General features: G+C 36.1%; 1 protein-coding gene across 1 annotated transcript; it reads right to left on the reverse strand.

The window, feature by feature from the left end:
- Positions 1-255: 255 nt before the first annotated feature.
- Positions 256-23100, reverse strand: LOC117332126 (NACHT and WD repeat domain-containing protein 2-like). Its single transcript, XM_033891009.1, has 7 exons — positions 22661-23100; positions 8316-8537; positions 7845-7933; positions 7607-7723; positions 7064-7250; positions 6535-6660; positions 256-6416 (listed from the first exon to the last, which is right to left on the reverse strand). The coding sequence occupies exons 1-7, from the start codon at positions 22686-22688 to the stop codon at positions 1837-1839; spliced, it is 5349 nt and encodes a 1782-aa protein (XP_033746900.1). The 5' UTR covers positions 22689-23100; the 3' UTR covers positions 256-1836.
- Positions 23101-23348: the final 248 nt, after the last annotated feature.

Here is a 23348-nt window from a genome sequence, read left to right on the forward strand (position 1 = left end):
CTCAGTGACGTAAGAAGATAGGCAACTTTGACAATGCTATGTCAAGATATTGTCTCAAAATTCGTTGTTTTGGAAAAAATACTGTTGATTCTACCAAAAAATCCACATACATTAATCATAACAGTTTATAAATTCGTTGATGTATCAGTTCATTGATTCAGAGTTCCACAACATGAACGAAAATATATCCTGGCGAAAATTTATGATCTTGCAGGACTCCCCATACTGTACGGAAATATACAATATAAAGACACGTATTTTCAATATGATTTTAATTACAACTGCTGGAACACAAATATTTCTTTTTAATTAACATTTAACAGAAAACCATATTCAATAATACATCTTTAAAAAAAAGTATTTATCACAGCTGATTTGAGTAGCATTTGATGAAGATTTCGACCATGGTGTAATATACATGTCTGAATCAAGTAGTCATAGTGTATTTGAATTTTTCAATTTATAATACATCGAATATTTGTGGTTGATTTCGTTCGTGTTTACACATTTCTTATTTCTAATAAAATGTAAAAGAGAATGCAAGTTTCCCCATGGTATATACAGAATTTTATCAAATTTTACATATAAATGCACTTTGTTGGCACAGTATATATACATAAGTATATGACGTTATGTGTAAATCTTAGTTCAGTTTGAACTCCCTACCTACAATATGTCCAACCACTTTGTAAATACAAACACCTATTTTTAGAAACAACATCTGGAACTGAGACATTTTATTAAAATTAATTTATATATTTGTCAATAGTTGAGATCAAAACACTTTTTTAATACGACGATACACAATATTATTTAAATGTCGCTCATCTGTGATGTAAACAGAAACATCATATAAACATTTTGCTTTGGACTACATGACTTGATGATTATTGCTGTCGTGCTTTTAAGAAATCGAAACTCAATTCACATCGCCATCAAAAGCCATAAACCGTTTTTAACTAACAAATGATTTCAACACGTTATGATGAAATATTACGTCATCTGTGGACCTTTTCACGAAAGTTCGTAAGTGTAATTTTGATCGTTAGAGTAAATTTACGATTATGGTGGTTTTCACTAAAGAACTTACGAAAATCTTAAGTGCTAAATTCATCATAATTCTACGAGAACACATAACCCACTCGTAAGTATGATCGTATCAGTTTTCGTATGAGTAAAAATAAGCTTTCGTGAAAACCACTTCGTAATCGTAAGAATCTTTCGTGAAAAGGTCTCCTGATGCTTTAGTCGAAGCATTAAATAAAGCATTTCCATTATAACAAGAACGCTTCATTTTAATCTACACAAACTGATGGCAGTGTACGTATATTTCGTTTTGAAGACAAAGGAATAATGCAGTTACCTCCCTTTACCTTCTCCTTTAACAATGCAGCTATAGATTAGTTTAAAAGGACATTTGAAAATCTAATACAGTATTATACAACTTATACTAGTTGGCACACCACACGCAATATATGAATGATTCTCGATGGTTTCGTGTAGCTTTTGTCTATGGTAATTGAGTGAGATCATCAACCTTTATCCAGACAGAGAAGTTTGATCGATAAAAGAAATGTCCCATATGCTATGTTTAGTGTATAAGGTTGAATGCATATTTCTGTAGATAACGCACTTACATATCAACGAATTATTACATTTTCTTTTTTTGAAAGTGTACTTAATGTTGTAGTGCCTATTTTCTATCTTCTTGAAATATCCATTATGCAATGATAAATCTTATTCGTTGTCATTTCAAGTTTTAACATAAGGACAAAAACACGGCAATAAAATATTTGATAAATAATAATTGTGTACAACAGTTATTAGGCGGTTTATCTACTGAATTACACAAGCTTCGGACCTGACTTGACTAGTTTGCCTCGTTACTCTTACTGCAGTGGATATCATCTGGCGCGAGGGAGGACGCCTGCTTTCTGCCCTGGCGCTCTGTATCCGCGCTGACAGTCTAACTAGGTCCGGAGTCTTACACGACATTCGCCGGATATCCTCTTTGATGAGATGTTCCTTACTAGATCTGCTTGAATCAGGTACATGTAACCGACTAGGAAAGTGTTCAATGATATCTCTGACTGGGTCAGAAAGTTCCAAGATCAGGCTTAGGATTAAAACCCGTCCGTCTTCACACCCAACAGCAACTGTTCTGTCATCAGCACCCACATTTAAACACGTTGCCCGGCCATGCACGAACATATGACCCTTCAAAAACCCGTCATTTGAACGTGTCACAAGGACTTCTCGTAGATTGCATGAAAGTCCTACAACATACCTTCCGTCCAATGCCAAACATGCAGTGCCAGGCGCAAACTCCGTTTCTGATCTACATCTTGTTGTATAATTACACCCACTGTAGATGTTCGTCTTGCTATCGAGGACAACGCTGAACCTAGAAGAAAATTGAATGTTGTTAATGTCTGTGCTTGGTTCCAAGAAGGATGAGATATGTTTGAGACAGACCTCTTTCTCGACGTTGTATAGTAATGCACCTTTTTCAATATTCTGTGGTCTTATAATTCCTGACGCAGCATCGAACGTATAGCTCTCCACATTGTTTCCATAGATGAGGAACACGTTGTCGTTCTCAACAGGAAACGCGTCGAGGAACTGCGAGGTTTCATCTGCTTCTGGTAAAGCATTTTGAACTCTCAGAAATATACATTCATTCCCAGCTTGTGAGAGATCTCGGACGAGAAGACGTATCTCATGCCAGCGGATGGACTCCATAAATGATTCTGAGCTCTCTTTCTTCATACATGTCTGCACGACACACATAAAATAATTTGTCGTGTCCGTTGTTAGAATTTTTGGAGTGGAGACAAACTCTGTGTTCTTGGGAAAATCAAGAGATGCGCTGCTTCCCGAGTCCGGTTGAAGAAGGATAAGGTTGTACGCGTTTTCTGCCCAGTCGAATTGTGAGTGTTTCTGGCAAGCGACCATCAGACATAGCTCACTGTTCTTGCTGAAAACAACGAATCTGTTATTCTGTAGCTGATAAACCTTCCTGTTGGCTGACATGTCCCAGATAATATCATCTCTTAAAATCTTCCATTCTGCATCATCTTCATCTTGATCTGACGTTCGATATGCACGGGTAAGTATGTACCGACCGTTTTGAGAGAAGGATACCTCTTTAATCTGGTCTTCCGACTCAAGGCTGTGTTGGATGATATCTGTTACTCGACCGTCGTCCATGGTCATCACTTTCGCCTCCGGAACTCTGCTTTCGAAGGCGACTACCTGTCCACATTCAGATGAGACTGACAAACCTTTGACGGGACCTGGAAAGATCTCGTTGGAGTGGAAAATGTCTGAATCTAAATTATCTAGATTCCAAACCTGGAAGGAATTGTCCTCCAAAAGGCTGACGCACTTATTGACCGCCTCGGATGTGAACATCTTTGTAATCGAAGATACGGATGCATGCAGAACTCGAAGTGGTTCGCCATTTTGTGCGCTCCAAACTGCTAGATACGTGTAACGTGACGCCACGATCAGTTCATCCTCTGGTGTAAACCCAGCACCAGTGTATTGTGATGAGGGATCTACAAATATCCCGTTAGGAAGTTGTTGATACTGCCTGATAATCTTCTCCGTGTCGACATCGACTTGGTACAAACATTTTGCAGATCTCACCAGTAAGTATTTCTCAGTGTGTGATAAGACACACTCCTTCGTCTCGAGGTCAGTGAGGATACAGTTAGTATTGTATTTCCTATTGAAAATGTCAAAGAAAACTGATTCAACCATCTTACTCCTTGTGAGTACAAAACATGTCAAAGACTTGCTGATAAAGATGATATCCTGTGGAACGTCACTTGTTTGAGCAACGCACTTTCTCTCCATTAGCGGTAACTCGTACAGTATGAGCGTCCTTCCAGAGTTGAAGGTTAAATGAGTATCGTTCGGATTGATTGCGACCGCGTGAGTGTGAAAGCTGAACTTGTGCAGAAGGGCACATCGTTGGAGATCTATAACATATGGCCCAGCTCCTTTTTCTATTGCAAATACTAGGTACTTGTTTGATACTTCCAGGTCAGACATCGTGCCTAGCCCATATTCAACTTCTCCGTGCAATTCGCCACAGTCTGACTTGAAAATTTTAACCGAGCGATCATTTTGGAAAACATTTAAATATTTGCCGTTTCTTGTTGGATGAATTTCCCCGACTGGCATCATCATGTCAGGTCGTGGATCGCCTCGCGATAATTCCCATACTCGAACTCTTGAGCTGTAGTAAGGTTTCGCTGTAAGCAAAATGCCATCTTCACTTGAGAATACGTCAATATCTACTGGACAGTACACATTACCGCCGACGTCACATTCGTACTGTAGCGGGCCACCAGGGGCGCTATATATCTGGCATTTTGGCACTAACGGACAGAACTTCTGTTCAGCAAGATCGCACTGACGTATTAACTGTTTGATGTTAGGGTAGGTCTTGATATGTGGAATCAGTCGTCCAGTAAGCTCAACACCTAGCGTGTTTAAATCCATCTCAAGAGCCGAGCCCGACATTCTGAGAGCGTCGCCAACCAAAGCTGTTTGTCTGTCCTCAAACATGTCGATATCGGTCAACAGTTGCTGCAAAGAAGACGACTTTATGCGATAGTATAGATGATCAAAATTGCATAATGCTTTTTCACGAAGGTCGTCGTATCGTTCACTCATCATTAGACTGTATGGCAGCTGTGTCATCTTACGGAGATTGTATCGTTCGTCCACAATTGACGTCCCAAATAAATAGGGTTGTTTTGGAAGTAATCGACAGGCTTCGCTCTCGGCGTTTACAATCTTTCGTTTCGTCATGAGCAGCGACGGATACTGAAACGGTTTTTTTCTCGCCCCACTCCACTTTCCTAAGTAGTAATCGGCAATGTTTGTGTGAATCTGCTGTGAGAATGTCTCGTCTCCGAGATAGCGGCATTCTGCGACAGATGAAAACAAGCGGCATTTCCAAAACATCACAAAAATGCCGTCCATTTCTCTCTCCTCAATGTAATCATCTAGTTCGTGTTTGATGGCAGTGAATAGTCTCGGCAGGAATCGTCTAAGTGGCGGGTGCCATTCGACATATAGATTGTTCAAGAGCACATCATCGACGGAAAGTATGTCGAATAGTTCGTTCTCGCTGAGTCCGGCTTTCGATGCAGTAATATATCCTAGTACAGTCGATACCAGAGCTCTACCATGTTTCTGCTCCAGACGATCCAACACGGAGTTAACAATCTCTTCGACACACGACCCCAATGATGTCGTATTTGAGTCATCGAATGACCTCCATCGACACACTTCACTGAAGACTAATGTGACGTACAGGGGTTGTGTAGACATCTTAAATGCGTCTTTGATCGTTTTCCACTGGTTGTACGTCACAGCCAGTTCACGATTGTTCATCAATAATTTCACCATGTCCTCACAATCCGTAGAACTGAACGGACTTAATTCATGGATATTTGTGGGACATTTGTTCGTCAGTCGTTGTAAAGTATCCTTACTTTCCGTGCTTGAGGTGACAACGATTTTGATATTGGCCGCTATACGAGACGGCAACCATTCCAGTTTGTGTCCATTGTCACATGTAGACAACACGTTAAGTGAATCCAAAAGAATGATGATCATGCCCCCAAACTCGCCACGTTGAAGCAGGTCAATGAAGTAGAGCTTTAATGTCTTGTAATCACTAGGAACCTCGTGACGGTATTTCCCCATTGCAAAAGCAAGTTGGTGACACACCGAATATAACAATTGCTGAGCTGAAAGTGATTTCTGTGTTTTCCCTAAAAACCTACAGACAATTGAAGTTCTCATTGCTAGATCGTTGTTCTGTATTGCCACGTTAATGTCTAAAGCTATTTTTGCCATGACTGATGACTTTCCACTCCCGGCCCCGCCACAGATAACTAAAGGCTGGTCTGTTTCTGAAAGAAGATACTCTTTAACGGCAGCAAGAATGTCTGAACGGCCGTGAAAGTTTGGACACAGTTTCGTTGCAATATTATGATGTTGTAATACTTCGTTGTAAAGTTCGTCTTCTACCAAAGGGTTCCGTTTCTCTACGGCCCTGTCGACTAGAGTTTTCACGGAATTGAACATTTTTCGAGCTAAAGCTTTGAGATATTCTTCTCGTTTCGGATTTTTCAAGCCATTCCCAGTCCATTCAGTTTCTGACTCATCAATATTCGAAGTAGGAAGAAGAAATTTTAGCGTGGATTTGAGGTCATCCAGTTCTTGAACACTGGTATTATCAACGTTCTGGTTTATCGGATTGAAATCAATGTAATCGCTTTTGACACTGTCGCTCTGAAGCTTGTCCGTATTTGTGAATTCTCGAATATAAATTAAACTTTTATCTGCTCTGGATTCTGGTGAAAGCTCGTAGAGTCCTTCCATGTGCAAGTCTGAAAAATAGAAATACAAATGTACAGTAATATATAATTCAGTCTTAATGAAATTGTCTAAAAAATAACTGTGATAGCTCGTTTTTAATTACTACAAAAATTAGGTTTGATGTAGTACCTGAAGCCTGGTATTTCTGGTAATCGGTCTCATTTATGGATGTTTCCTTTAGACATAGATCGGCTCCTGTTGCTAGCAGATGTTGTAACTTGGCCAAGGTGTCGCTGTTTGATTGGATGACACAACCTTCATGAAAAGAAAATAGTATGATCACAATGGCGTCCTTCTGATGTTTATTGTCACATCCATTTTTTTTCATAAAAAAAGCGTAAACGACAACTGACATCTTCAAACACGTAAAAATAACTGCGCAATTTCTTCTACATCAACATATGATTAAAATGCATTAGTGTTTGTAAATTATATTGGATGAGTGAGAGGGTACTATCCAATTATCAACATCTTCACTGATGTTGAACTGATGTTGAAAAAAGCGAAGTTACATGTATTTCTCCATACATTGGTCCTGGGATTCGATCTATGTGAGTGCTTCAGTAGCACAATATTTTCTCTATAAAAATCAATATTGTGAATTGCAACAGCCTTGTCCGTTATGCAGTATTTAAACGGTTTTTGATAATAAACTTACCCATCATGTCAATGGGCTCTGTCAAACGACGTAATATTGGCGTGACGTTTGTGTCCTCTTTGTAGTACGTCTCCAACGGAGTGACGTCATGGCCATTATTGACCAAAGCCTCGTAAATTCTTTCGAACTCTGACCCAGGTATCTCATCGGGAGGAATGTAACGTCTGTGCTTTTGTCCAAGCAAACCCTTCAAAGAATATGATAAACCTGTACTATTAATCTAAAAGTAAAAACTACGCAACATCTAAATATTCTGACAATTTTACAAAAAAAGACGCAATAATTCACATTGATCAATACTTTGTTATATCTTTTTTATCGGTGATTATTTTTTTTTAATATATCAGTTTTTCAAATAGTATGATTTATAAAACGATTAAAAATATGTTTCTTTGCAAGTTGATGATCATGTCATTTGAAGATAACACATTTTGTTTCAAATTACGAGTTAATATAGATATATACAGTATATACCATTAAACACATTATATGGCAAAACTCTCAGATATATGTAGCATTTGTCAATTAGGTGAGATTACATACCAGAAAGACTGGTCCCATGGATAATTCACGGCATCGACGAATTTCACGGAGACACATCTGTTCAGTTGGCATGGGAACAACGCCTTCTGTCTTAGCGCCCCACTTAAGGTCAACAGCCTATGTAGGATATAAACGTCATACTTAGAATATTAATATCTAATAGTGCAACATTGAAGACTATATTTCGATAGATTGGTCTATAATTCTATAAATTATATCAAACCGGAAATGATTTTACCTGAAAGTCAATGCCATGCTGGTCCCTACAATATTCGCGCATGTCCGGATACACATGTAACATGAACGCCGTCCTCTCAGCCTCCGTATCTGTAACAATGATAAACATTTATCGTTTATGCAATATTTACTTTTCTCATTACCATCTTTACATAATTAATCATAGTAATACTTTGTCTTTAAGATCCATCTAATCATTAAATATCTAGTGTATTTTATACGAAGTACCTGATTGTGGTTATTTGTTTTGATGTGTTAAGTATATTTTTTTTTTTGAAAGGTAAAATGAATTTTTTTTTTAGGAAATCACAATTCAATTTTTGGTGTAAGAATTTAATTAAGAATATTGAATATCTATACGAATACCAGTAACCTCTTGTACAATTATATGTTTACGATGTTCGTACGGTAGTGGTACCAAACTCAGTAAATGATTTTATTGTAAATATCTTTTCATTCTAAATATAATTACCATATCCGGCGGAACTGACGTAGAGTCTGACAATTTTCGGAGAGGGTTCGGGGACGTCTGCCAGGGGGAGACCACCCATCAATAACTTTTCCACCGTCGTCCTCTCCTCCCCTGCGAGATGTTTGTACCGGAGTGGTGCCTCTAATGTCGCCCGCTTCTGGTGCGTCTGGTCACTCTCAATGACGTCATCAAGATGACGGTACCGGAAGTGACATTCCGAACCTGTAATAGTTTGCAAAAAGAAACTGTCATTGCTGTTAGTTTCTTTTTGGCTTGTTGCAAATTTCAATGTCGTTATCGTAAGTGTCAAACGCTATATCACAGGAAATAATGACACGTTACACGTCACACGTTCCAATGATTTAAGACGAAAATATATATATAACGGTACAAACAGTAATGTAATAATAGAACACGTTGCCATGGTAACCCATTTGTGATTTACAATATATTAATTTTCTTTGTCAGAGTCAGACCAATGTTCGTTTACAAATAGTAACCTATTTTTTATATACAATTTCTATTGTACGGGGATAAAAATATTCTTGTGCCAAACCATAATTCATCCGTCAGTCAGGCCGTCCGTCTGTTCATTCGCTCGTTCTAATTCATTGATTTGGTCTCTGGACACAGTTACACTGGTTGGTGGTTACATTACAAGTAGAAGAACAGGTATATGTCTGTATACAGGATTGTCTCTGACAAGCTGTAAACAAAAGTGAAGTGTCATCATACTCCAACCGTCAGGGCTGAGGACCTCGTTTACGTTTAGTAGTGGTTACTTTAACTCCTTAACTTCCGTCGTATTGACCAAAGGTAAATATTTGATGGAGCCGAGTGTAGTTCAGATTATATACATGATGTGTTTAATGCAAACAGTGCTCTGTGGATTAGACTATGTGTTCAATGGTCCTTAGTAATCTTTTATGCATTAGCTTTGTGGACAGACTGAAATTCTTGTGTTTGGTAGAGAGGGGTAGACTGCAGGAAAGCATACATAGACTGCAGCCATAATAAGAACTACAAAAGAATGATACTTGATTCAAAGAATGAGCAGGGTAAATCTGCGTGTACCACAGGAAGATTTTCTGTATTATTCATTAACCAACTACAATATTTACCAAGGAACCGAGACAATTCAATGATTACCTGAATTTCATTAGAAGATGATCTGTCATAAAAAATGAAATACAGTTCATCCCTGGTAAATTACCTTACCAACTCCTCATAAAAAGCTATTTTCGTTCAGCAGACTATAGGTACATGTATACCTATGGAAAACTGTGTCCGTTTGTTTGCTGACTCGTTTTCATACGAGGCTGATATTGAAAGGCTTATCAGAATAGGTAACAGAGACCTTGCAAAGTCCTTAAATATCAGCTATAGCTATAATATTGATGTGTTGTCTTTAAATAAAAGAAAAAAATATTGACCATGTTTATCAGGTATTTCCTGTGGAACATTTAATCAAGAAGACATTACAGACACTTCAACATCAGCCGCTTATCTCGATCTTTTCTCACAACGTAACCAACAGGGATTAAGTTGTATAATACGTTGAGGATATATTCCCCGATTGTTAATTTTCCAATTACTAAAAAGCAACAGTACGTGTGTCCCTACTTACGGTGTTTCTATAACTCAGTTGATTCGATATTCGCGGCATTGTTTCCATTATCATGATTTCCGTGACCTATTTCGAGAGATGTAGGTCGATTAAGACCATTTGGACATTTTCATGGTCGACATCATGACCTTATTTTGAAATATTTCCTAATACGATATAACGTCAAACGTGTCCGATGCTTGTTGATATGTCTATGACAACATGTTTAAATTAACTGGAGGAGGACATTTTAGTTGTGTAATTTTGCATGTGTTTTATGAAGTTTCAGTTGCTCTTTAAATACTTCTTACTCATATTTTTTTCTCTTTTTTTCGGCATAGCCGTTTAATATTCTTTTGGTCCCGGAAATGACGCAACATGTGACGTTACTGGTCAAGATGAAGTATGTGATTGGTCAATGAAGCGGTAAATGTAAAATGCAGATATGCAGTAAAAAACGAAACAAAGTTAAGATTGAATGCAAGCTGGATGTATCCTTTCAAATGACACATTAATAAAATTATATTCCTGATTCAAATGCAATCTTATTATCACCAAAAAATGATTCAAACTGATATAAGTTTGGCATCCGTGCTGAAACGCATTTATTTCACCAGCAGTTTTACATTATAACCACCAGCATTAAAACTATGCCGTTTATCTTTTTTAAACATATTTCTTGTTTATTTTCTATTATTCAAAAAAACAACAACATAAAGCATATAATAATACATGTACATATTATCACCACTTTTTTATTTATTTGTGATGTATTGATAACAAGGTATAAACTTTAGGACATTTAAATCGATATTATAAACTGCGTGTTAACAGTACAACACGTTGTTCAATAGGGCAAAACAAGTATTTCAATTTAACTCGTCATTGGTACTGAATAAAGGGGTATTGTTCTCAACAAGCTATCTGAATAACAGAACGCGGTTCATGGGGATTATATAGGTCGGAGTTTAAGAACCCCTCATAGAATTTGACCTGACGGTAATACACATCCAGACAGTTCGTAAAATTAATCTCTGAAAGATATTTATACTGTGTTGATACTATGGATTTAACCTGAAGAAACGATAGATTTGGAAATGAAGATTTGTAGTTATAGATAGATTAGTAAATTTCATCATACCAATATATTTTTATTTTGCTAGGACTCATTGACTTGATCATTTATCAGTGATATTTTCAAATGGAATGAATTTATCAACATGACAATAGTAATGCCATTGCTCATTCAACTTGACATTTTCCAGGGGGAATATACCTCCGCATTGTTTGTAGAATGTGTAATGCAGCGATGTATCTTGTCATTATAATGATCGCTATATAGACCGCAGGAAGGTTGTTTAAACAATTACTATCTTTTTCTTCATATTTTGATTTATGATTGCCTGACACGATATGATGTCTTAGAGAAAATATTGAATACATTTTAAGACGCTGAGCCAAAATTTATACAATTTCTAAATAAGTGTTGTTGTGTGTTTTTTGTTTTTTGTTTTTATCTTTTTGTCAGAGATTACCAAAAAGCGGCCAATGAAAGGCGACCATGGGCCTGGATCTGACCAATCAAATGTTACACATTAGAACCGACAAATGTTGTACTTAGTAGTAAGTATGCTAACCAAGGATAACCAAAAAACGACCAATGATAGGTGATGATGACTGAGCAGTTTAATCATGCTAATCATAGACAATCAAAGAGCCAATCAATTGGCCACCAAATATGAAAGTGCTACAAAGGAAATTTAAGAAACTCAATTTGGTGTAATATACAAATATAGAATAGGTTTCAAGTATGTTTAAATCGTATTTCTTATGAGTTTACGAACGTACTACAAATATACGTTGATAATGTTAGAAAGTCCCTTTATTTTTACACGATAAGCATAAAATGCATAAGAAATTGAATTTCTTACCGATTGTTCATATGCATATTTGGATATGGTTACCAATGATATATTGTTAAGCTATGGTATATATTTCAGTCACAATACACACAGCTGCTATTCTCTTATTAAACCGCTTAATTATATTAACGCTGATTACCCGTGTATTTTCTAATGTTATTATAAAAGTCTTTAGCCTGAAGCGTTGCATTCATAACTTCTAAACACCTATAAAGCTGTGTAATCTACTTAATCCCACTTAATCCTGGATAATCGGGTTATCGCTAAAATGGATTATCGCTCTATAGATCCATGTAGACTTTGTCAAGCAATCAAGCGGTAAATTGTGTCTCATAGAGGTAGCAATTGATTATATTGATTTATTATCTAGTTCATATTTAATCAACCTTGAAAATGTCAAAAGCTGAATCGCCTTAGAATGTATACCACCTTGTACACCAAACACCCTACAGACGCGTACACAGTGGATATTTATTACACAAGAAAACTGAATTTAATATCCACCATGTCAAAATATCTCTCTGCACAGTTAAGGTTAAGAGGTTATAGATATTTAGTATAAAAAGCGTGGGATATCAATAGTATGCTCAGATCTTCAACGGGTAATAATATAAATCATCAGACATATTAATTTATCGTTTATCAGAAATCTAAACAACAGACATTATCACGACACTACATAACATTGATCCTACGTGAATATTCAAGGGGTAGGTATGCCATAAACACGTGTAGTACATAATTTGGCAAATTATTATCATAAAAAAAAATAGGCTTGTCCATCAGTTGATATCATAAACATATTTAATAATTGTTGTGCATTATATTTGAGTTAAATCATAAGAACAATAGTGCACAATGCAGTATGGTAATATTTTCAAACAATAGCCACACAAATAGTTAACTACTTACATTGTAAAAGATTGTGAATTAGCACAATGGTATTTCTATATTTTTATCAAACTTTTGTTTAATATATTGTCATTTAAAATATATCTTGTTATCCTATACTTACCAAAACTGATTTAACTTACGATTAAGTTGAACGTTTTATAACCTGATTTACCAATCTGACATAGTCATGCTATTAAGTTTGAAAATCACCAGAACATTTCTCGACAGGGTTCACTCAGACAGTAAAATAAACAGATGTTGGAGTGTAAGTTATTCTGTTGAACAGGTTGAGTCTGCACCACGTACATGGTATTGAATGGCACATATACTATGTCGACCAATCCTAGGCTATTTATGTTGTACCTAGTCAACTTGTCTTGGAAACATGTAATACATTACTTTTGATATACAACTCTGCGAAGGCGGACCGCGAGGCAGTTATAGCGTATAGGACAGAGGTTTTTTTATTTTTTTTATTTATGTTAACTCAGTCAGGGTCATTTGGAAACTTGTGTCCAGAGGACACTGTAGGAGGAAAACAAAAGGCAAAGAAACAAATGATATTCTTTTCCGCTCCTGCACGAGTTGCATTTAAAGACTGTTCAGGCGTCGTTAAATGAATGGTTCCCTAATGGGTAAATTATTTTATTAATGCCGTACTTATGACCCTGGCACTCTTTCGTTACAGCGTCTTGAAGTATTTTAAAGAAGGAAATAACTCTAGTAGCAGATCAAAATATATAAGGAGGTACCATCTGTGACTAATCCAAGACGCATGCGGTGCTTGATGCGAGAAAAAAAAGAAGATCCAGTCGTGCCTATTGAACTGTCTGGCACTGTGAACGTACTGGATGGAAACGACAACTATCTCTCCAGAGGGGGATAGAGGCTAACCCCTCGTGCCACCAGAGCACATGCCTATGGCCGTGAAATGAGACGTTAAACCATCAACCAACTAATTAAAGAGTTTCAGGCTAAAACTGACATATGATCACTTCTTTAGTCGCCGTATCAAAGGGCATACAGATGTGATCAAACCAGTTCGTGCTGTCAACCTATCGTACGTGTCAGGGAAAAGACGATTTTGTAAAATGATCATTCAAAAAATTCTTAATTGCTAGGCCTACAATTGATCATTAATAAATACATGCATATCCAGAATAAATAAAAGAACATGTCTCGCCTACAATGAATCATTGTTTAATCTTTCCGAAGGGGAAAAATAAACATGTCATTTTGATCGGTATTATCTAAGTATATGTATGATGGTCCGATATCGATTTGGACTCCCTGGTGGGATAAACATATAAAACATGTATGTATACAAACTAATAAATCGTATCTCTGTATCTGAGTGAGATACCTACCGCTGACTTATAAACCTTCCTGTTATCGATCTGTAATTAACGCTAGGTATACGTATCGACCCCAATATGTATCAGATAACGGGCTAAGGTAGGGTATGAGACATGGCGACCCTATTGTTAGTGTTCTGACAGACAGATCTAAAAGGAGATAAATCATTCCTAACAAGTAGTACGCCGATGATATACCATAAAACAACTACAAAGTAGACTACAAATGTTTAACGGGATTTTTGTGACGTCATAAAGAGATGACGTCACGCTATTGACTTGGTAGTGAAGTGATTGCCATTTTGTCAATCATTGTATAGTGAAAGCATTGTAATACATTTGCTAGCCCCTGCAGTTATAAACTAAATGGAATATGCCGCTCGTATTCATGTTAAACCTATTTTTTCTTGTGAAAAACGTTTTATATCGTCCTGACGAACAGTCTAACATTTTTGTACTACCTAATGTTCTATAAGGTCTGCCTTGTGACTGTAACTTAACCTAATCAATATAGAAAATATCACGAAATCAACGTGCGCCTATCGATGGCAAAATTGCCTTGAATATGATAATAATAGTCCTCATTATTTGATGACATAGTGCTCATATATTGATAAAATTCCTTCGCTTTGTTGACAAATTTTGGTCACTTCTCCTGGTAGTTTATCTAAATCGCTGCCTTTTTGAGGATTACTCTGATCAATAAATGTCTACTTTGATAAAGACACATATAACCGATAGCTTCCTGGGATTACAAACATTCTTAAACATCCATGAAATTTTGCCTGAATGAGATACTTTTTAAATACCACCTGTATTAGCTGACCTGTGGTATCAGACAAATCAAAGTATAGTCGATGACGTTAAGGCTTTATGGGATCAAATGTTGTACTAAGAGTCTTACTATTTGCACTTAAACATTAACATTCTTTGTGTGTGGGATGAACACAGGTATACTTCAAAGCTTGCTAAGATATAAAATGTATACAAATGTTGTGTGTTAAACCGAAAACGTGATTCTATCACAAATCAACACAACGAGGGCAAAATACGACAAGAATATAGAGTTGCATGGAGACCCTTGAAAAAGTAAAGACCTCGTCTTCCGGGGGAGTAAGCGTCCTCTGTTTATATACCGTATATATATCATGTCTACGTAGACTTAAACAGGTATCGGATCCATCAGTTAATACAATGATAAAAAGAGATTGATTATCTTAATATATAATATGTGAAATGTAACCCATACAATTATGATGTACACTTGATTGAGTTTATCAGGCTGACAATGCTTTGAATTTCTACATGTCTATACAAGTTCCAAAATATTTCATGTAAATTTGTCAATTATTCCCAAGAGGTGCGCCGAAATTGTATTATAGTAAAGTAAATATACTGATTTATTGTACATATTGATTTGTTTTAAGATATCTCAAAATGCGGTAAAATATCTCTTATAATCCTGTATTGTGTTGGATGTTACATGTTATTATGTACCAAACACGTATTACACATCTTTGTCTATAAGCTTTCTCACATGAATTCATTTAATTATATATTTTTGCAACTCATACCTTTTGGGTGTACATGCTATATTAGCTTCCCATAATACACATCCATACAAATCTTTACAATATTTACAAGTCAAATTAGGCCTCTGTACGAAATGTTCCCGACTCAAAGCATGTTCTCTGATTTAGGTCATGTTGAAAATGGGGATTACATGTATATGAAGAAGGGATAGAGGTCATGGTATATTTGATCACATAAAGACATAAATGAACAAACTGAACCGTGGAATCATAAAAGTCAAAACATCAAACAGTTGAATACAATACTCAGCGAATTTGCTTAAGGCAAACCAGTCGTTGAAAATTGAAATGATTTAAAACATTTCAACTCAGAAATTCGGACCATGTTTTGTTGGAAAGTGTTTAATGAAATCGTACATAAAGTTTTCCACGCTTTCCACATTCAAATTTGGAATTAAACTACTAACCATTGTGAGAATACCCTTTTAATTTCTAGGTTTTATTTCACATCAAAGGGTTTTAGACTCTTTCATCCTTTGTTGTCAAACAACGCTTTAAAATAACGATGCTCCCATATACATTGAAGAATTATTGATAAACAAGCACATTAATATGTGTATTTACATGAGCTTGGTTTAAAAATATACTATTGACATACATGTCATCAGCTGTGAGGGAGAGATCAAGTTTGAATACTGAACAATGTAGAAAATCCTGACATTGAATATTGCATTACCCCATCAATAAGAACGACTTTATCATATGCACATAATGCTTCTGTAATTCGTTTCGGCATTACCAATACGAACTATGAGGGTTTTTTTTATCTGATAGTTTGTATGATGGAAGACAATGGTTAAGTGCTAGAACTGTTGTTTCATTGTCAATCTGTACAATTACTAGAATACTGAAAGGAAGAAGATCAAGAGTCCTTGATTTAATCCGTATTACAACTGATGAATGGAAAGTCGCATAGATATGTGTGAGTTTGTTCATCTTTATATTTCGGACACCACCCCGTCCTGTTTAAGTTGTAGTGACACCAGGACCCCTGAAATATCATTGAGACGTTAGATATGGCTGCCTTTTTCAGATTTGTTGTACTGAGAATAAATTGAATTACATGACAATGAAACGTCCTGTTCTTACCTCACTCTAACAAATATATTTACATATATAGTGGCTGTGGTATGTTATGATATATACAATGTGAATTGTTAAAGTTTACCAAACCAGGCTGTATTGTATTTGTATATAGATGAATAAAACTTTATTGACCTAAAACGTTTCACCTGATGTGAATGCTACTGTTATCGGTCCAGTACGAATCATGAAATCATTCCAATGTAACATCAATACTACTCCAAGGTTACACAGAATTAAACACTGAAATAGCAAACATATTGTAAATGAACTTTTATCTTGTGTAATAGTAAACATGGCTTAACCACTAAAACATAGTGTTACATATGGGATAACAAAGACAAGTGGAACAAATCAGCAAATCAATAATTCCCTTGTGGCAAATTCAGATCATGTATCTGAATAAGATGAAATATTGTCTGAAACATATTCTTCCATATGCTTTAGAACTTCAGACCCTGGAGATAGAAAATCTGTGTTAATTTATAGACGATTTCATGCTTGCTAGCTTATATGTCTTATATGTGTGTCTAATATGTCTTATACGTGTCTTACACGTGTCTTAATGGTCATAAGTGCCCATCTGTTGTGACATATAGGATGGTAGCAGTAATCTAGTATAGGAGTTTCTCTGGACTAACTACGGTAATACTACAGAGGTACACTATCGCACTAGTACGGTAACTCATTGATATAACTCGGGTATTTACCCGTTAGTAAAACAATAATGATCTACATTTCATGAAATTACATATTGTATTTATCAAAGGGGTTTTATTTGGTCGGTTTTTATAGGCCTCCCTTCAGTAATACACATCCTTCACAGTCCCAGTCGATGTAGACTTTTTATATTGCTTTATAGCCTATCAACAGTTATTTAGAGGCCAACGTGGGCTTGGTGTGTGCGTATGTTATACTGTTGGAAACAATGCCGAACTCTCTATATTTAATTCCAAGCAAGTTTGCTGAACAGGGACTTGTATTGCTAACATACTATTCTAAAATCGATGAAAATGAAACAGTTCATATATATACATCACGAGCAGTAATGTTTGAATCATCATTTTTCTTAATATTACGCAACAGTTGAAAAGGAAAAGGAAACGAATGGGACAAATATCAAAATGGATTGTTCAAGGAATAAAAGTGCCTTCAAAGTCATGGGAATAAAATTGAAAAATTATGACAGATGGAGTTGTCTGAAAAAGGACATGAAGAACAGGAATCAGTCCTATTAATGCATTTTCATTGAACAGATAAATAAACTATAGTGTTGTTGTTTTTTAAATAATTGAACATATGTCATGGTAATAAGCTGGACATCGGGATAATCAAGTAACTATATTTCTATGGTGGTATATTGTTTATTCAATATTCCAGCTTTGATAAACGATCTCATGTTTTCAAGGAGGCCCCTTACCAACCGTAAATACAACATACCGCCCACATAATAATCCGTTTAACAGATACATGGAACACTGCTCTACGTATACAGATAAACATATAGAAGGGGAATGTGTCAAACAATTTACTTACAACTTCCAAAAACGCCATTTACCACATCAGGCACGGACAACGTGTCTGTTTGCAGTTTATCAGGAAGCATCCCAACACGTTTGTCTGCACAGGAAATATTTTTGTTATCCATATGTCGTTATCCTTTCTCGACTACGTAGATCTCGACAAACTGACAATAACCTTCAAACAATATCCACTTCCCCTACTGCTTGATATGCATTATATCCATGATTCGAGGCTTTGTTTATACCATATTTGGCCACTGTATCTGTGCAGGCTATATACGAACTGCAGTTTAAATATGAAAACCACGATAAGGTATCCGCTCGGTGCCTATATACCTGTACAGTTCTTTAGACATTTTATCGATATCTTTTCGCCTTAAAGTCAATAGGGTAAACTAATTCACATACGTATGTAAACATTTTATCAGAACTACAGCAGACTTCTATTGATCAGCTGCGAAAACCATTCCACTGCACTGATAACATTTTATAATTGTGCAGCTTTTGTCAGCTTTATTTAAATGAACAGACTATTTCTAATTCAGAAACGTAAAGGTTTCGAATTTATTACATTACATGTTATCGGTATTCGTCGTTGGAGCTGAGATAACGGAGAGAAATAAATGTCAACATGTTTGAAACTAGTAGTAGTTGATTTTGTATAAAGATTTTTGGTGTATTTCCTCAACATATTTGGTCTTAATTTGCTTGACATGTGTCTTTAATGAAGCAAAAGACGCTTATCCTTCCGGAACATGTGCTTTTATTCTCCTTGCTCTAACCATTGGTTCAAATGTAAGCATGATTTGTTCGTGGTTTTAATACTTAAGTTGATATTACGATTTTGTTTACGGTTGAGAAAAAATAAGGAAAAGTTATATTCGACACTAAACATTGAATGATATACTCTTCCTTCATATAGTTCTATCTTCATTAAAGTACAGATTTATAGTTACCGTGTTACGGTAATTTTCTCATTCAGCTCTGAACACTACCTGAATTTATTAAGTAAACATAAGTTTAAGATCAATTATAATATGTAAATCCCACCACCATAGAACGGCGTCCGCGAGGAAAATTAAATCAAAATGTATATAATACACTGTAGTTATTTGTATTCAAACGTCAAGTCTGGGAAACCGCAAATATGTATTCAATATCTGTCGGTGCTGTTTTCATAAGTGTTAACATAAACCGTATGGAGTCCATTGCTCATGGTTTTTAAAAAGTATTTACAAGTTGGTTTCGGTATAATTTGTCATAATAACAAACGCATACATATGTGATCATTATAATAAAAATGGATTTTCACGACACTATGCAATACTCCGGAAGGGCGCTACAACGACACTATGCAATACTCCGGAAGGGCGCTACAACGACACTATGCAATACTCCGGAAGGGCGCTACAATGACACTATGCAATACTCCGGAAGGGCGCTACAACGACACTATGCAATACTCCGGAAGGGCACTACAATGACACTATGCAATACTCCGGAAGGGCGCTACAATGACACTATGCAATACTCCGGAAGGGCACTACAACGACACTATACAATACTCCGGAAGGACACTACAACGACACTATGCAATACTCCGGAAGGATACTACAACGACACTATGCAATACTCCGGAAGGGCACTACAACGACACTATACAATACTCCGGAAGGACACTACAACGACACTATGCAATACTCCGGAAGGGCACTACAACGACACTATACAATACTCCGGAAGGACACTACAACGACACTATGCAATACTCCGGAAGGTCGCAACATCGACAGTATGCAATACCCCGGAAGGTCGCACCAATTACACTATGCAATACTTCGGAAGGGCGCAACAATTACACTATAGATTACTCCGGAAGGGCGCTACAACGACACTATGCAATACACCGGAAGGGCGCTACAACGACACTATACAATACTCCGGAAGGACACTACAACGACACTATGCAATACTCCGGAAGGGCACTTCTCATCAACAACGACAAGAGAATTGTTCCTGTTCAATTTGTCACCATTTTTCATCGTGATGACCACCTATAATCATTATGTTATCAATACAGGACAGCAAACGAAAGGGACAGAGGTATTGTATCGGTTTTACGGTGATACATCAATAACAATTAGCATTCATTACTATACAGTGTATATGTAAAATACAGGGGAAATTTTTTTTTATGATTTCTGAGTCATCATCGATTTGTTTATCATTAATATTTATGGGAGCACATCAGCTATCATGTTTACTTCATTAAAATGTTGGTAAAATCAATAACATTTGCTTTATTACCGGTTTCCGGTGAGTTGTAATCATTGATTACTGGAGAGGGAAAATCCATTTTAAAGATACGGGAGTTTATTACAGTTTTACGGTAGCATCTGATCTGTATACACTTTATCATCGATTCATATACTACAGACAGGAGATTAATTTCAAAGATGACTGGACATTATATCCACAAACAAACTCCTATTCAATACACCACTTAACTAATAATGGAGAAAGGTCAACATCAGATTCTATGAGCTGTTGATCTGGGGGTTTTCGACCAGTGGCTCACCTTTTGTGGAAACTAAACTGTGTGGATGTTGACAATGGTACAATTCATAACATGTTGGAGTTTAAAGTTTGGATTTCATCAAATAACAGACATCGACCAAAAGATATTTGTTACGCGTTGAAGAGATCGTTTTAGATGAGAAATTCCTCGTCTGTCATGTTGAATTTGGTCTGTGTTACATTTGTCAATATACTCGATTTCTATAAGTGCTCTTCCTGCACGCTCGGAGGTATTGTCAATAGAGATATACAATAACGTATGTTTGCGTAGTTTAGTATTGCCCCTTTAAATGTGACTGATCAGAAGGCCAGACTAGCTGTGTACAGCGCTAAATTGTCATGTACGGTTCTAAATCAATCTATAATAGGATTGTTTAGTAGTTTTATTATCGAATTACATCATTTCAATACTTACCACGAAATGGCATGTTTGTATACGGGTCTAGCCATTATAATAATGAACTTATGTAACTAAACACACAATATGTGATGGATGAACTCATTTTAATACACCCTGAGGATTTGACATGAAACATTGTATTCCGTATCGTATCCTCTACCATTTCCTCTACATTGTCATCGACACTTTATATTTCTATGACAATTTCTAAATTTCTCGCCATCTCGAGAAATTATCCATTTTTTTCTTATTTGCACATAAAAATATACAAAACGGTTAATCTTGCTTGTTTGGATTAAATGCATACATGTTGTAACTAACGCTAAAATATAAATGAAGAATGTGTAATCAGTTTGTGTGATATTAAGTTAGAAGTTCTCAATGCTCTTGATATTCCTGGTGGCCACAGGTTCTCATTTTGAGGATATGACATAACCTGCATTTAAACCTACATTCCCATAGTGGGTGGAATAGAAGACGCCTACTACTGTAGAACACCTGGTCCTAATATCATTCGTTCTTTTTCAATGGTCCTCATGTGGATCTATACTGTATTCATAACTTGCCTCCAATTTGCAATACATCCTCATCTATCTAGTTTTCAATTCAGAAACTTAATACACATATTAAATTACATTAGTAAAACGGCAAGATATACATCCCTCAAATAATTGACATTTGTTCATAGTCTGTTTAAAATTGGTTTTGAAATATAGTGCATTATTACAAATGGATCTTCTCACAAAGTATCATTAGATAGACCAAACGCGTCCTGCCAAGGGTGTTATATGTGATTAAAATACCGCAAACGCTTCACTTTAAAAATCGTCCCACGTTACGTATATCTCAAACTATCTACCTTGAGGAAATACTTTAAGTTAGATTTATTTCTTTTCAACGATGTATATTAAAAGTTTACTTAAAAGTACATTATGTTATTATATATAATGTGTATGTTTAAACATACTGCTTAATGTATCTGGAGAGATTTCTTTACGTTGATATTCAGTCGTTAATGTTAAGGTACATTCGTCAAGTACAAGGGATATTCAAATCAAATTAGGTTTTTATTTGAAATAGATACCGTATAATTGCAAAACCAATTAATTATAATTCTGTGTATCATCTTTAAAACACGTTTCAATACGGCTATATGATTTCACCCGTTCACCAATATAACTTTACATAAATATTTGTAATGAATTCATAAATATTATGAGTATATTAATGAATGAGATAATATAATCACTGTTAACTTGTATCTAAAACACCATTCATCTTCATCCGTTATGATAAACCCTCTTAGCGTTAAAGATCCGCTCGGTTGTGAAACAAATTATTTTGACATGTATACTTTTAATTGGATTATTAATTAGTATAATTAATTACGTACCGTCATCTGAAACTCCATTCATCTTCATGTAATGTTATAGCTCCAGTCGGTGTACCATGGTACCCCCTCCTGTTACTCCGTAACACTGACACCTGTCCGCTATCTATAGCCCAACCACAGGTTACCAAGGACGCACAAATTCCAACATGGCTGCCGCTTCAAAGGATTTAACTACAATAGACTATTTTAAAAGCTGTTATAGGTATTATGTTTGAACAGCGAGGCTCTCTAGAACAACAAATCGGTTATATTGTCAATGTAACTATTGATGATGTCTGTGCTTTCCGTAGATTGGGCCGAATATAGATAAGTACTAGCGAGATATATGGTTCTATATATGCCTATATGAGGTCGCCTGAGTAGGAATATTGAGGTACAAAATCTCTATTGAAATTCGTTGAAGCTCGACGGGTTAGATTTAAAATGACACAATAATCGGATGAAATTTCAGTCGGGTCACTTCAGCATTTAAGTATATAACACCTATATATAAGTATAAACCGTTAGGTACGCGTTCATTGTGCATACTGTTCTTCACTACACCAGTGTACCTGTGGTATATCTACCGTATGGATCCTAATGAGTATATCGGTAGATGTATACTGGTATGTACGGTGATCTTGAAATGACTCACAACAAAAACTTAACACTAATATATGGTATCATGAAATGGTCTTGTACAAAACCT

This window comes from Pecten maximus, chromosome 8, assembly GCF_902652985.1.
Source record: "Pecten maximus chromosome 8, xPecMax1.1, whole genome shotgun sequence".
Taxonomy (NCBI): Eukaryota; Metazoa; Mollusca; class Bivalvia; order Pectinida; family Pectinidae; genus Pecten; species Pecten maximus.

Excerpts from the sequence above, each read along its gene's own strand:
- LOC117332126 (XM_033891009.1), bottom strand. The coding sequence starts at position 22,688 with ATGAAGATGAATGGAGTTTCAGATGACG. Across the intron at positions 8,538-22,660 it reads GAATGGAGTTTCAGATGACG|GTTCGGAATGTCACTTCCGG; the intron begins GTACGTAATTAA and ends AAACTATTACAG. Across the intron at positions 6,417-6,534 it reads CCAGAAATACCAGGCTTCAG|ACTTGCACATGGAAGGACTC; the intron begins GTACTACATCAA and ends TCTATTTTTCAG.